The sequence below is a fragment of the Juglans microcarpa x Juglans regia genome, chromosome 2D (assembly GCF_004785595.1).
Source record: "Juglans microcarpa x Juglans regia isolate MS1-56 chromosome 2D, Jm3101_v1.0, whole genome shotgun sequence".
NCBI classification, from domain to species: Eukaryota; Viridiplantae; Streptophyta; class Magnoliopsida; order Fagales; family Juglandaceae; genus Juglans; species Juglans microcarpa x Juglans regia.
The window spans coordinates 5,766,939-5,780,565 of record NC_054596.1 but is presented as its reverse complement, the minus strand read 5'-3'; the positions used below and the strand labels follow the sequence as shown (position 1 = coordinate 5,780,565).

The 13,627-nt window shown below is 36.2% G+C and overlaps 1 protein-coding gene across 3 annotated transcripts; it reads left to right on the top strand.

Moving 5' to 3' along the window:
• Positions 1-11,626, top strand: LOC121248848 (DNA repair protein RAD4). 3 transcript variants are annotated; one of them, XM_041147444.1, is made up of 13 exons: positions 1-161; positions 1,082-1,203; positions 1,432-1,737; positions 1,833-1,925; positions 2,499-2,591; positions 2,713-2,814; positions 4,558-4,607; positions 6,801-7,571; positions 8,225-8,600; positions 8,701-8,895; positions 8,991-9,143; positions 10,438-10,647; positions 11,076-11,626. In XM_041147444.1, exons 1-13 carry the CDS (start codon positions 119-121, stop codon positions 11,466-11,468), a joined length of 2,907 nt encoding a protein of 968 aa, XP_041003378.1. In that variant the 5' UTR covers positions 1-118; the 3' UTR covers positions 11,469-11,626. The 3 variants fall into 3 exon arrangements, with proteins under 3 accessions (XP_041003378.1, XP_041003377.1, XP_041003379.1); XM_041147443.1 differs by lacking the exon at positions 1-161 and adding an exon at positions 829-969; XM_041147445.1 differs by lacking the exons at positions 1-161; positions 6,801-7,571 and adding an exon at positions 836-969.
• Positions 11,627-13,627: the final 2,001 nt, after the last annotated feature.

Below are 13,627 nucleotides of genomic sequence, written 5' to 3'. Positions count from 1 at the left end.
TCTGCGTCGGTTGCACGTGCGGCTAACTCGCACGGGACTCTCTGTACATAACATAAAAGTTGTTAAGGCGTGCTTCTATGTTTCGCCACAGCTCTCCTCTGTGAACAACTCAGAAAAAATGCGAACCAGGGCCGAGTCGAAGCGACGGAAACAATCTCCAGGTACCTATTTCCCCATGTAATAATATATCTTCGTGTTTTCTTCTCTGGGATATGCTAAAATAAAGGACAATAGAAGAAATTGCAGAGAAATTTATATTTACTTATGTTTATTGTTGGTTTGGTTTCCGGAAAGTGAAGAAAGCCGAATTCACCTGAACCAATTTGTTGTCTTATGTTTTCTTGAACGAGAGTCGATTGGCTTCCCCCAGGAATGAGTTCGAAATTAAAAACAAAAAAGACGTTACTTTTTATTTTTTATTTCCCTATACCATTGTGCATCCGAACCATTTATAATGCTTGTATTCTGGAGTGATTTGGGAGTAAAAAAATTGCTGGATTCGTGCGAAGAGATAAAGCTTTCGGGTTGGTTGAGATTGCTTTATGGCATTATTGAGTTTTTAATGCTATCGATGGTGGCTAAGAAAAAAAAATTGTGGGGAATGAAATGAGACTGAAGTTTTACATTTGCACTATTGAGACTCGAAACAAGACAAAACAAAATATTTAGTCGGGCTTTTGAGTTGGAAAGTATAAGTTTATTTTCTTCTCCTATCTCGGCAACTAGACTGTTAAACATAAAGGTTTTAAGAAATGATTTTTTTGATTAGGAAATAAAGGTTTTAAAGAATGAGAACTGCATGTGCATTGATACTTGTGTACATTTTCATGGATTTCTTTGCCTCTTTATACAGTAACTTTGTTAGCTACTTTTTTTTTTTGGGGTAAATTTTGGCAGGAATGGTCAATGATAAAAAAGCTCAGCATCATTCAGAAAGCAGAAGCCATTTAGAGTTTCCTAATGATGGTGGTATATTTATCCCCGTAAAGCTTTTATTAGTCTATGTCTAATGCATGTCAGGCAAGGGTTGTGAAGACATACTTCGTAATTGAAGTGTAATTAACATTTGTATTGATATCAGGAACTCTTGCTGACATATCAGAGGAAGCGGTAGGCAGACTTCTAAAGCGTGCGAATAAGCGCAGCTGTTCTGGGAAAAAGAAACATGATAATATCTCCAGCCGACATGATTCAATAGACACGGTTGGTCCTATGAACTCTTTTTGTTTCTTAAATTTTGGTAGTAACAATTTGATTTGATACTATCCCATTCCCATATGGAATCTTTGGCCTAATGGGTGTGGTGGTACATCTTCATTCTTAGGAGTTTGGTTTGCCTTTTGTGCAGTTTATAGACATGACCTAAATTGAATATTCTCTCAGGGTCTACTAACACCCGTTTGTGCTCTTTTTGTTTTAATTTAATATCAGCCAGAGATTGGACCAAATAGAAATGACAAGCTAGATGTGGATCCAAGGGACAAATGGAATATTTCAGAGGTTGAAGGTTGTAATAGAGATGCACTACAAAAGACTGCAGGAGAAGAGAGAGTTGACAGGGAAAGTATACAGAATGCTTCCCCTGAAAATGTGAACGAATTGAATGACTTGGATTGGGAAGATGGTTCAATTCCCATTTTGGGCTCTACAACCAATCTTCCTGTTACTATTGAAATTAGCGAGACACCAAATTCCAATAGAAGGAAACCTGCTCGTCGATCTTCTGCTGAGGATAAGGTGAACCACTCATCTTAAATGACATTGGAGACATGGAATTTGTCTCATGAAAACTCTGACACTAAAGGTTAAGTTTTCTGCCCCCCGGCATGCAGGAACTGGCAGAGCTTATGCATAAGGTTCATTTGCTTTGTTTGCTTGCACGGGGCAGATTAATTGACAGCGCTTGTGATGATCCCCTTATTCAGGTTGGTTCTCCTTGATTGTAATGATTGACACGTCATTGTCATTGTTATAACCGTCATGAAGGTTCACTTAGAACTCCATTTCCATCTGCATATGTTATTGTTCTCATTTTACTGTATGTTACTGTTACAATCTGATGCGGACCTTGCTAATTGTTATCAGTATTATTGTTACCGTTATTCTTATTATTGTTGTTTTTGCATTAGAATTTTGTACCAGAGGTCACAACATGTTGCATCATCTATTAGGAGTTGTAATGAAGTATTGCTCAAGGGTTTATTCCTATTTTTTTACCCCACCAGGGTGCCCTGGAAGTACTGCTCCTTAGTCAAGCAGTTGTATTCTGCGTGTTATATCAGGAGAACCTTTGTACACCGTCGGTGTGCTTAAGAACTCTTCTCTTTTTCTTATCACTAAATCAAAGAAATGTTTAGTTTCTTTCTTCTCTCTCTCTCTCTCTCTCTCTCTCTCTCTAAATATTAGTCATCTCTTATAGGTTTTCATTTTGTATTCAAGGAAATGGAAGAAATGGGAAACTGTTTGTTATTTATGAATATATCTGACCATTGTGGCAGGCTTCTTTGCTTTCACTTCTCCCAAAACACTTGTTGAACACGTCAAAGGTCACACAACTCACGGCAACTGCATTGTATCCCCTTGTCCACTGGGTATGCCTCTGTTCGATGATTATACATATGTTTTTCTTGCATAGTGGAAGCTGTTTTTGGTTGTAGTTTCATGACATGTCACTTGTTCTATCTTGTTTGATGCTTTGGATAAAACTTGCAGTTTCAAAATAACTTCCACGTTAGAAGCTCAACCAGTGCAGAGAGGTCATTTCGATTGGGTTTGGCCTTTGCTCTCGAAACTCGTGAAGGGACTCCAGAGGAGGTAGTTTCTTAATTTCTGATGGCTAGAATATTTTTGAAGAGTCTATTGACTTTTTTTTTTTTTTCTAATTTTTTTTCTAATTTATAATCTTCCCTATGTACCTATGTATAGTTTGATCAAGTAGCTATACAGGACTATTTTTTATTATTTTTATGGTTGTTTATTTCTTTTTATTGGCCGCATTTCTCAACAAAGCACCAAACTTAGATGGTTGTAAATAATGTTGTGGAACCATGCTTAGTTAATAGAAGGGAAATTACACTTTTCACTCACAAATACCATCAGTTTGTCATTTTGCACTCTAAACTACAAAAAACTTAAATTTGCACCCTAAACGGTTTTTAAGTTTAAATTTGCACCCTAAACTACCAATAGGTTTTACTTTGCCCTGCTTAGGTGCCTTTCTTGTATACGTCTTGTGTACACTAGTTATACCTATTCTTTCCATCAAGAAGCTTTTTGTTTACTTAGCAAAAAAAGGTTTTATTTTGCACCCACTATTCAACATTGACCATTAAGATTGTGCCATGCGGCCACTTTTCTGTTCATCTTAATGGTTAAATCTTAACTGAGGTTGCAGAGTGAAAAATATCCGTAATTTAAAGTGCAAATTGAAGCTTTTGTAGTTTAGGGTGCAAAGTGAAAAATAGATGGTAGTTTGTAGGTAAAAAGTGTAATTCCCTTGTAATATATATTTTCATGTTGTCTAACTAAAAAGTGTTTAGTGTAATATCATACTTATAGTCTTATATATAAGTGGTGAAGAACGGACCAAGACGTTCTGAGATTTTTGTGTAGAAGAGGACGGTATCCCCATTTTAGGGATATAAGATTGTAATGCCTTATATATATATATATATATATATATATATATCCGATAAAAAATACACACGCACACACATACACTCACGAACTGAGAGCTAGATCACATCAACTTATCCCATCAATGCAAGTCCTCGTGAAGTATGAATTAGAGAGCTGTCCAATTCAAATTCTTGCGATGGCCTTACTTGAAGATAAGTACAACAGGAAGAAGAAACAAACGAACAATTGCAATGTACATAACAATCTTGAAATCAAAAGTGTGCCTAAAGGAGAAGTTACACGAATATAGAAAGTTGGCTAGACATCTGGGGTGGATAGAAGTTCAGCTAAATCTCAAAAGAACCTTCCAGATTTCTTGGTTCATCCTACTTATAAATAAAGAAAAAAAAAAAAAGATTTCTTAGTTCATCCTTTGTAAATGTATGTGATACTTGGTCTGATGCATCATTAATTATTTGCATAGTCTTTATGAACTATTTTCAGCTGTGTTTTGCTTGAATGATTCGTCTGTTTTTCTGTGCTCTTGGATAGTGGGAGATATGTTTACATATGATGAAGTCTACCTTTTACAGAATTGGTGATGCCATTCAGATTTGGTTAACTGTGATATTGGAAGAAGTGAATTTCAGTTACAAAGGGTCGGGTTGGGGTTTTCGGGTAGAGTTTTAGTTCTACGGGAAACAAGGGGTTGGGGTCTGGCTTGGTGTATTTTGAGTTGTTTTTCACGGGCTTTTTGGGTCATTAGGGGCTTTCTATTATGGGCAAGGTGTTTTCTAGTATACATTCAGTGTACTTGGTTACTCCTTTTGATATATATAATATTTTTACTTATCAAAAAAAGGAGAAGTGAATTTCAGTTGATATACATATTTCTTAGTGCTCTAGGGAAAAGTTACTGGTTCATTTTTTCTCTTGCAGATTGTTGCATTGTCTGTGGCACTATTTAGAGCTTTGAATCTTACAACCCGGTATGGCATTTCTATAAATAATATTTCTTTGTTTTCTAATATAAATGCTTTTTGTTGGTCTTGTTTTTATTGTTTTCATGTTTGAAGAATGAATATATATTATTTTCCTCCTCTCTTGCTGCATGCAGGTTTTCACCTGGAGGGTTTCTCCTATTTTTGTTTTGATTGTTAGTTTTTTCCTATTGCATTCATGCACGCATACTATGTATACATACATACATGTTTATATTCGTATATTTATACACATGGATTCATACACAGATTTTTACACATAGATATATATACATAGATACATACATATATGCATACATTCATAACATATATGTATAGGACAATCTTCTCTGTGCTGACCTACCTTAATTTCATCATCACTTGCTCTCCGAAGTAAGAGCAGCTCATCAAGACATGAAGGTCTTTGTAGCCAGCATTAAACAATGTTGGGGTCAAACCTACAATTCAAATAGGATTTATGGTAACCAGAGAGGTGATCACTGTTTGCCCGATAACACTAGTGAATGATCTAAGTTTGTTTTGATTCGAAACGTTTTCTTAATATTTGCATATTATTGAAGAGAAGATGCATTTAGAAGATTTTGTTACTTGATTAGTTTTGTGATGGACTGTCTTGGTATTGATTTGAAGAAGCTATCATCGTTAAGTTAGTAATGGTGTAGTATAAACTCCAGATTTCTTAAATGTTTAGAAGAGCTTCATACAGATACTTCTTAGTAATGATGCTTCTTACGTTTTGAAGAAATAGTTTGGTAAAGTACCAACCCAGACATGAACCAAAGTGATTTAATTAAGTTTAGGTTATCTCATTCTCAGTTGTTAATTGATATATATTTCTATGATATAAGAATTAAAAGGTAAGACTTAAAACAGGAAGTTTTCTCCTCGTATACACCTTAGATGTTAAGACATATGCCCTTTTTGCTTCAGCTTCTTAAGAATTCTCACAGGCCTATTAAGGATGTAATATTATAGTCACATCTACTTGGCATACATTTATCTGGACGACATATGTGCTTCTCTATATTTAGCAAGGGTAATGATACACCTACAACTCATTTACAACTCTTTTACAAGTCATTTTAAATCAACCTATGTAATTGTGCGGTGTGCCACTTCATTAAATAATAATTTTAATTTTACATAGCTACCCTTTATTTTAAGTAGAGTTGTAAAATAGTTGTAGACTAATTGTAGGTTTATCATTTTCGCAATAGGCACTGTCACAGTGGGATAATACACCTTTTTGTTTTAACCTCAATGTATATGGAATTAAGGAGGTTGAGAATTGGCAGTTCAGTTTCATTATTGAGATGGTTTTCAGACCTAATTAATTTATATATATATATTATTTCTTAAAAACTATAGATGCAGAAGAGCTGAGTTGGAGATTCAGGGAGGAATATTGTTGGGTATTGGAAACTTGAAGTTAAGATGTTGATAGCCAGTGAACTATAGCTCAAATACACCTCTTCTCCTATAAAAATAGGTAGAGGGTACAGCCCTGTGTACTTGGGGAACGCCTATTTCATTCTCATTAATAAAGTTATTTTTACCTATAAAAAAAATAGGTAGAGGGTACAGTGTTGTTTAATTCTGCAATGGCTGTGTTTGTGGTTACCACTCAGAAAAGTGAAGATGCAGGTAACAAAAAGTTCATGAATTTATCCTTTTTATGTTTTCAATTCCTGTAGTAGTTATCAACAGCCAATAGTTGAGTTACTCATTCTTGACTCTCAGTGATGCCAAACCTTCTATTAAATTCCGCAGGGAATATGTGCTCCTGATTTTCTTGATCTAAATATGTTGACTTATTACCCACGGGCTTATATATTCCTTTTCAATTCTTCATTGCTGCCACATGATTATATATACAAGGTTTATTGCAAAACTACAACTAGTTCTTCAACTTCGTTAAACAGCCAATGTTGTTTAGGACATAATAGAGATTCTATTCTGTTGCAAGTCCTTTCAAAGCTAAGGATGACATTATTTGTATCTCTTGACAAGTGATGGTCACTTTTCAACAATATAGTAAAAACAAAATAGTTCTTGTTAGATTAACTTCTTTTCTATCTTTACTGTTATTATCTGGATAGATTCCCGGAAAGCTTCATCTATTGTGCTGAGTTTGATATATGAAGGGTATATTTCATGCAAAAGGTATACATTTATTTTCAGGTTTTTGTCCATTTTGGATGTTGCCTCATTAAAACCAGATGCTGGTGAGTCTGAAATTTTCAGTCAAGATGCAAGCAGATTGAGTAAGGGGATATTTAAAAGTTCAACTCTAATGGTGGCTAGACCAAACAAGGCTTCTGTCTCTCCCGTTAAATCATTTTCAAGCAATGCAATAGACAATATCTGTGAAACTTCTCAGAGGGGTTCATGCAAAAGCCAGGACAGCTATTCTGCGTGTGGCATCACTCAATCTGAAGGATCTTCTGTTGCTGGTGACTTGGATAATAAGATGTCAGATTCATTAGCTTGTGAGGCAGGACATGATACCTCTGAAGAATGCCTTACCAAGAAAGTCCAGGGAACAAAGAGGAAAGGGGATCTTGAGTTTGAGAGGCAGTTGGAAATCGCTCTTTCTGCAACAGCAGGTGTGACTCTGGAGAACAAAATACAGTCAAATGCGAGAGACTTAGATGGTAATTCTATGGATTTTTCTTCTCCTCTGAAAAGAGTGAAAAGAATTGTAAGTGAAGAATCTCCTTCTTCCCAGGGGATCTCTACTGCAGTTGGCTCAAGAAAAGTAGGGTCTCCTTTATATTGGGCAGAAGTGTACTGCAGTGGAGAAAACTTGACAGGAAAGTGGGTGCATGTTGATGTTGTTAATGCAGTTGTTGATGGGGAGCAGAAGGTTGAAGCTATGGCTGCTGCATGCAAAACATCTTTGAGATATGTGGTAGCTTTTGCTGGACGAGGGGCTAAAGACGTGACACGCAGGTTTTGCCTCCTTACATTGGTAGTTGTAACATGGAGTCACTTTCTGATTCAGTTATAACCTGGCTACCCTTCTAGATAGTATCATCTTTCAGTATTATGTTAGATAAGCAATTTATTTGATTCATAATTGTGAGGCCTCATGCCAAAAAATTATATAATATATATATACACATTTTGATAAGTTATAATATATATATATATATATATATATATAATAGAAATAAAGATAAAGTGAAACATAGAAGTAAATAACAAATTAAAGTAAAATTTACCTTTTAATTTCAAATTCTCTTAAATATTACAGAATGGGTATTGATATATTCTAATCATAGGTACGAGTAAATCTGCACATTCTACCAAATGATCTCCACGCTCAAGTTTAGAGATCCTTCAGTAGAATGTGGAGATCCATAAAGGATTATTCTTCACTGCTGTTGTTACGATGTTTTTGAAAAGCAATACATGACAATTTATGTGGAGTGATGTTTATGTTTGGCACGTGTTTCACCTAATGAATGCAAACAGCATTATCAGATTCTTTTTTAATCTATTTACTTCAATTGCTGTAATTATTTTCTATTCAGTTTAGATTGCTTAAAGAGGTTGTAATCATCTCATTACCTGGAGGTGGTAATATTATGGGCATATTACAGGTATTGTATGAAGTGGTACAAGATAGCATCACTGCGAGTTAATTCAATTTGGTGGGATGCAGTATTGGCTCCACTGAAAGAGTTAGAGGCTGGTGCCACTGGAGGCATGGTCCATATGGATAAGCAACAAATTGAGAGCACAACTGAACACGAGAAAGCAAAAACATCTAGAGAGTTGGGTAATCCAAATCAGGATGTTGTTCCAGGTGATGCCATCTTGCATGCAAAGTCAACCCTAGAAGTCGTGAAAGAATATGGCAAGAAGATTGACATAGAATCTTCTGTGAACAATTCTTTTGTTGCTACCAGAAGCTCTCTTGAGGATATGGAGTTGGAAACTAGGGCATTAACTGAGCCTCTTCCAACTAATCAGCAGGTAAAGTGCATTGCTAGGGTTTGAATCGTTTGATTGACATGGTAGTTACATTTCTTAACCATGGTTTTTTTTATAGTCAAACTTGTTCTAACATATGCAGGCCTACAGAAGTCATCAACTTTATGCCATTGAAAGATGGCTTACTAAATATCAGGTACTTTATCCAAAGGCACCTGTTCTTGGCTTTTGTTCTGGCCATCCGGTTTACCCACGTAGTTGCGTGCAAACACTAAAGACAAAAGAAAGATGGCTACGGGAAGGGCTGCAAGTTAAAGCCCATGAACTTCCTGTGAAGGTTGATTCTGGCTTAAAGGATTCTACCATTGTTACTCTGTCAGGTTTTTTATTCTGTTCGGTTAAAATATTTGTTTATTTATTCTCTCTGGCTAGGAGTTGAAACGTTCTGTAAGGCTTCCCAGAGTATCTGATCCTGAGGATGATGAATGTGGTGGTGGTAATTACGAAGGAACAATTCAACTTTATGGGAAGTGGCAGTTGGAAGCATTGCATCTGCCTCGTGCTGTTGATGGCATCGTGCCAAAGGTGAATTATTACCACCTTGGTTCATATGGAATTGTCCAGATGGTCTGGAAAAGGCATCTAGTTAATATTGAAGTAAAATTTGCTGTTTTATTGGTAGTCGTTAATTCTTAACATTACTGTTTATTTTTGCCTTTAATTTGAATTGGGTGACAATTTCATGCAGGCAAGTTTTGACATGCCATGCATAGTTTGATCAAAGCAGAGTTAAAATGTTATTCGAGGCCTTTATAATAGCTGATCGGATGATGTGCATTTTCTTAACATGAACTCAAACCTATTTACTCAAAGACAATAAATGTTGATGTATCTAGAAATGTAGACAACGTTCCAAGCTTGCATTGCAATTGCCTACTTTTTTTAGGCCTTTTTTTTTTGTTTTTAAATGTTTATTGTTTACTTATCTACCATCTGCGTTGGAGTATGAACCTCTGGCAGTGGCTTTTAGTTTTGAAAGAAGAGAATACTTTAATGTCAGAAGTATGGCTTTTTGGGGAATTGATCAGTCTCTGTTTTGTAATTGTGGTTTTCTCAGAGTAATAGCTTTATAAGAATCCTTGAGTAAGGTTTAATTACCATCAGTATCTAGGGAAAATATGATGGGGATGCTTTCTCGTATTAGAATCCTGCTGGCTCAGCCCTTATTGCAAAGTGCCAAATCTCCTCTCAGGCCTCGTTTGTTTTCACAACTTCTCTCAACTCATTTCATCTTATCCAATCATTACAATTTTTCCAAATTCTCATACAAAATAAAATAAACAATTCAACTTTTTCAAATTCCGAAACAAAAATAATATTAAAAATATATATTCTAACAATATTTTATTCAACTTTTAACTTTAATCTCAACTCATTTTATCTCATCTCATCTGCGAAAACAAACGAGGCCTTATTTTGGCCATGTATTTCTCTCTTGGCATTTTGGCATTATTGGGCAAGGATAGATTTTCTTCCTACCTTCCAGGCACTGGTTTTAAATCTGATTTTTTATTAAAATTATCTGTTGTCTATGTTCTTGATGCAATAACAATATCTAAAGCCTGTAGATTTGTTCTAACGACAACATATTGTCTTGCCATCAACCAGTTCGCATGTGGCAAAACTAGAGCTATGTTTCATAGAATGGAGAATTTAGCAGTAGGATATATTCCCTACTTCCTTTATCCGGTTATCTAAGTTTTTGACTTGCAAAACGGCTATTTGTGCATGGACTAGTTTCATAAATCCGGTCCATTTCTGTTTGGTTCTCCAGCTTCTTCTGTATCACTTGCATCTGATTTCTGTATTGGGAACCTAGAATGAACGTGGTCAAGTGGAAGTTTGGTCTGAGAAATGCCTCCCACCTGGGACAGTGCACTTGAGGTTACCGAGGGTGTTCTATGTTGCCAAGAGACTGGAGATTGATTATGCACCTGCCATGGTTGGTTTTGAATTCAGAAATGGACGTTCACATCCCATCTTTGATGGTATTGTGGTGTGTGCTGAGTTCAAGGATGCAATATTAGAGGTAAACATATCACACTTTTATGTATGGGTTACTGCCCTTGAGAGGGCCTAAAACTTTAGGATTTTTGGCATGTTGTGATTAATATTATTTTCCTTTTCTGTTTCTTCTTATAGAATTACTGAGCGCATGAGCTTTTCTCATAAACTAAACTAATCCAGATTTGTTTGCATATTTGTTGGCATTCAATTTGCTGAATATTTATGAATCCTGCTTGATAGTAACCTCTTCTTTTTTGGACTCGAAACAAATGGTTTTACAAGGAAACCTTAAAAAATGCTTGTTAATATATATATATATATATATAATTTTTTTTTTTTCTGTGCTCCGATTGCTTCCTGGATTGTCTGAAAACTTGTCATGAGGTCCTATCAAATGGTCCCTGAATTCCAAGTTTCAAACCCTGAATTTCTCGGTTACCTGTTCTCCAGGCATATGTAGAGGAAGAAGAAAGAAGAGAGGCCGAAGAGAAGAAAAGGAACGAAATGCAAGCTATTTCTAGGTGGTATCAGCTTCTCTGTTCCATCATAACTCGGCAAAGGTTGAACAACCGTTATGGTGACAGTTCATTAGCACAAACCTCCACTGACATCCAACGTAATAGCAGATTATGTGCACCGGCTGGCGGATGTGATGGGGATAGGCAATCTCTTGTACGCCAACAAGAAGGTACACATCGTGCTAAGTTGGATGCTTCATCAACTGCCTTGTCTGAAGACCACGAACATGTATTCTTGACAGAGAACCAGAGTTTTGATGACGAGAGTTTGGTGCTGATAAAGCGATGCCATTGTGGATTTTCAGTCCAAGTGGAAGAATTGTAGCATCTATCTTGAATTTCCTGGGGCCACCCACCCATCTGTAGAAATTTTTTATACATGCAAAGTAGATTTTACACCAGCGCCTTTAAAAGAATTGCAATCTATGTACATCCATTTAGGACTGATTCTATGGCCAAGGCCCAACTTGGAACTTCCTGCAAGTGTACGGATGTTTAGTACAGAACCGTCAAAATTTGCGGTGTACACGGCATAAGACAAAACGGTCAGACACTCTTGGCTCCAAGTCACATTAAAAGAAGAAAAATACTTGTTGCAAGCGTCTGATGCGAACGGGGTTGATGTAGAAATACCTGATGAAAGAGAGATCGAGCGGATAAGAGAGAGATGAGAGAGTTGAGGAGAGAGAGATCGAGCTAATGGGAGAGAGAGACGACTCGAGGAGTGAGAGATGGAGAGAGTTGATGAGAGAGAGAGTGCTGTCGGTTGTATCTAACGATTGTATATCAAAAAACTTTTAAAAGAAAACATGCAATCATTCTAAGTAATAGATTATTAATATTTAAAATAGAGAAGTTTGATGTCGATCATTTATAAAAATTAGGTTTTACTAGAAAAGAATTGGTTTTTATTTACACGTTTTTATAGTGGGATTCATCACATTTTTATTAAAGAGATTGCACAATACTTGTTTATTTAGAATTGAGTAGTGCTAGAGAGCATCCACAGTAGTGGTGCATACAATGCGCATACTATGTGGATGCCTCTCATCTACTTCTTTATTTTTTTTCTTCCTTCAAACATGGACGGCTTCTCTCTCTCTCTCATCCCTCATCAACTCTCTCTCATCCCTCATCGTCTCTCTCTCATCTCAGTTCTCTCTCTCACCGACTCTCTCTCTCTCCTCGACTCTTTCTCTCATCTCGGCCTCTCTCTCATCGTCTCTCCCTCGTCGTCCTCTCTCTCATCTCTGCTCTCTCTCTCTCTCATCTCTGCTCTCTCTCATCTCAGCTCTCTCTCATCAGCTCTCTTTCATCCATCTCTAATTTTAAATTTAAAAAATGTGGTGTAGATTTTGCCACATAATGTGTGCAAAAATGGCTGCTATAAATAGTGGCTTCTCCCAATAATATTTCTTTAGAATTTGTACAAATCATTACTCTATTGCACAAATGTTTTCCAAAAAATGTGCACGGTAGGGTTACAGTCTTATTTATTTAATGAGCTAGAGAGATGAAGGATATAGAGTGACGAAAGGAAATAGTCTTGGCTTAAAAAAAAGTTTTATTTTATTTTATTTTATTTTTATTTTTTATTTTTTATTTTTAAAAAAAAGATGTGCATAACAGCCTGAACGAATTGCACCATCTAAACTATAATCTTTTTTAATATTCTTAGTTTAAATCATGATGTGAAAAGAGACATGCATTTATCATTTTCTATACTCTCAAATACTTCAGTAAACAAGTCAAGATTTATGTCCAAACAAACGATGCCATCAGCTTTCAGACAATGGCCCATCGGGTGTAGAGCAATGGGGTCACGTAGACGAGACAGCCGTGCATATAACCTTGGGGGTCACCTTACCGCTGATTCAGAGTTAATTCATGGCTGAAACCAGGGTCCATAACACCATTAAAAGCACCATAAGAAAGCTTTTGGTATCGTACTTATCTATGATGAGTCCCGCTACCGATAGTTTGAATCAATCAATTTGTAATTTGACTTTTTTTTTTTAAACAGAACCATCGGTTTCTCTATCTATGATATTATTATTGGCCCATCTCTTCAATCGCGCGCGCACAAACAATTTGTGCATCATTCTCCACAAAAGCCACCGTCAACCAGCTCCTATCCGCACGTCAAGTCGGTGTGGGCCAAAGGGCCTTTTACAAAGACAAAGACACACCTATGGCTGTGGATAAGATCCTATCAAAGAAAATGTTGCTCCTATTTAGAGAGAGAAGAAAACTCTTACAGCACCATCAACTCACTAAATAGTAAATACCCATTTTCAAACAAATCTCCAATCATATCGAATGCCGCAAAATTTACATCCAAAACAAAACAAGCACCAAGCAAAATATCAATTAGCAAACAACGAAACCCACCTTCAAGCACTCATGATTCTAGGACCAATAAAATGAAGAAAATGCATGCAGTAGAATTATAAAAACACAACAAATAAACAAATCCTAAAAGCA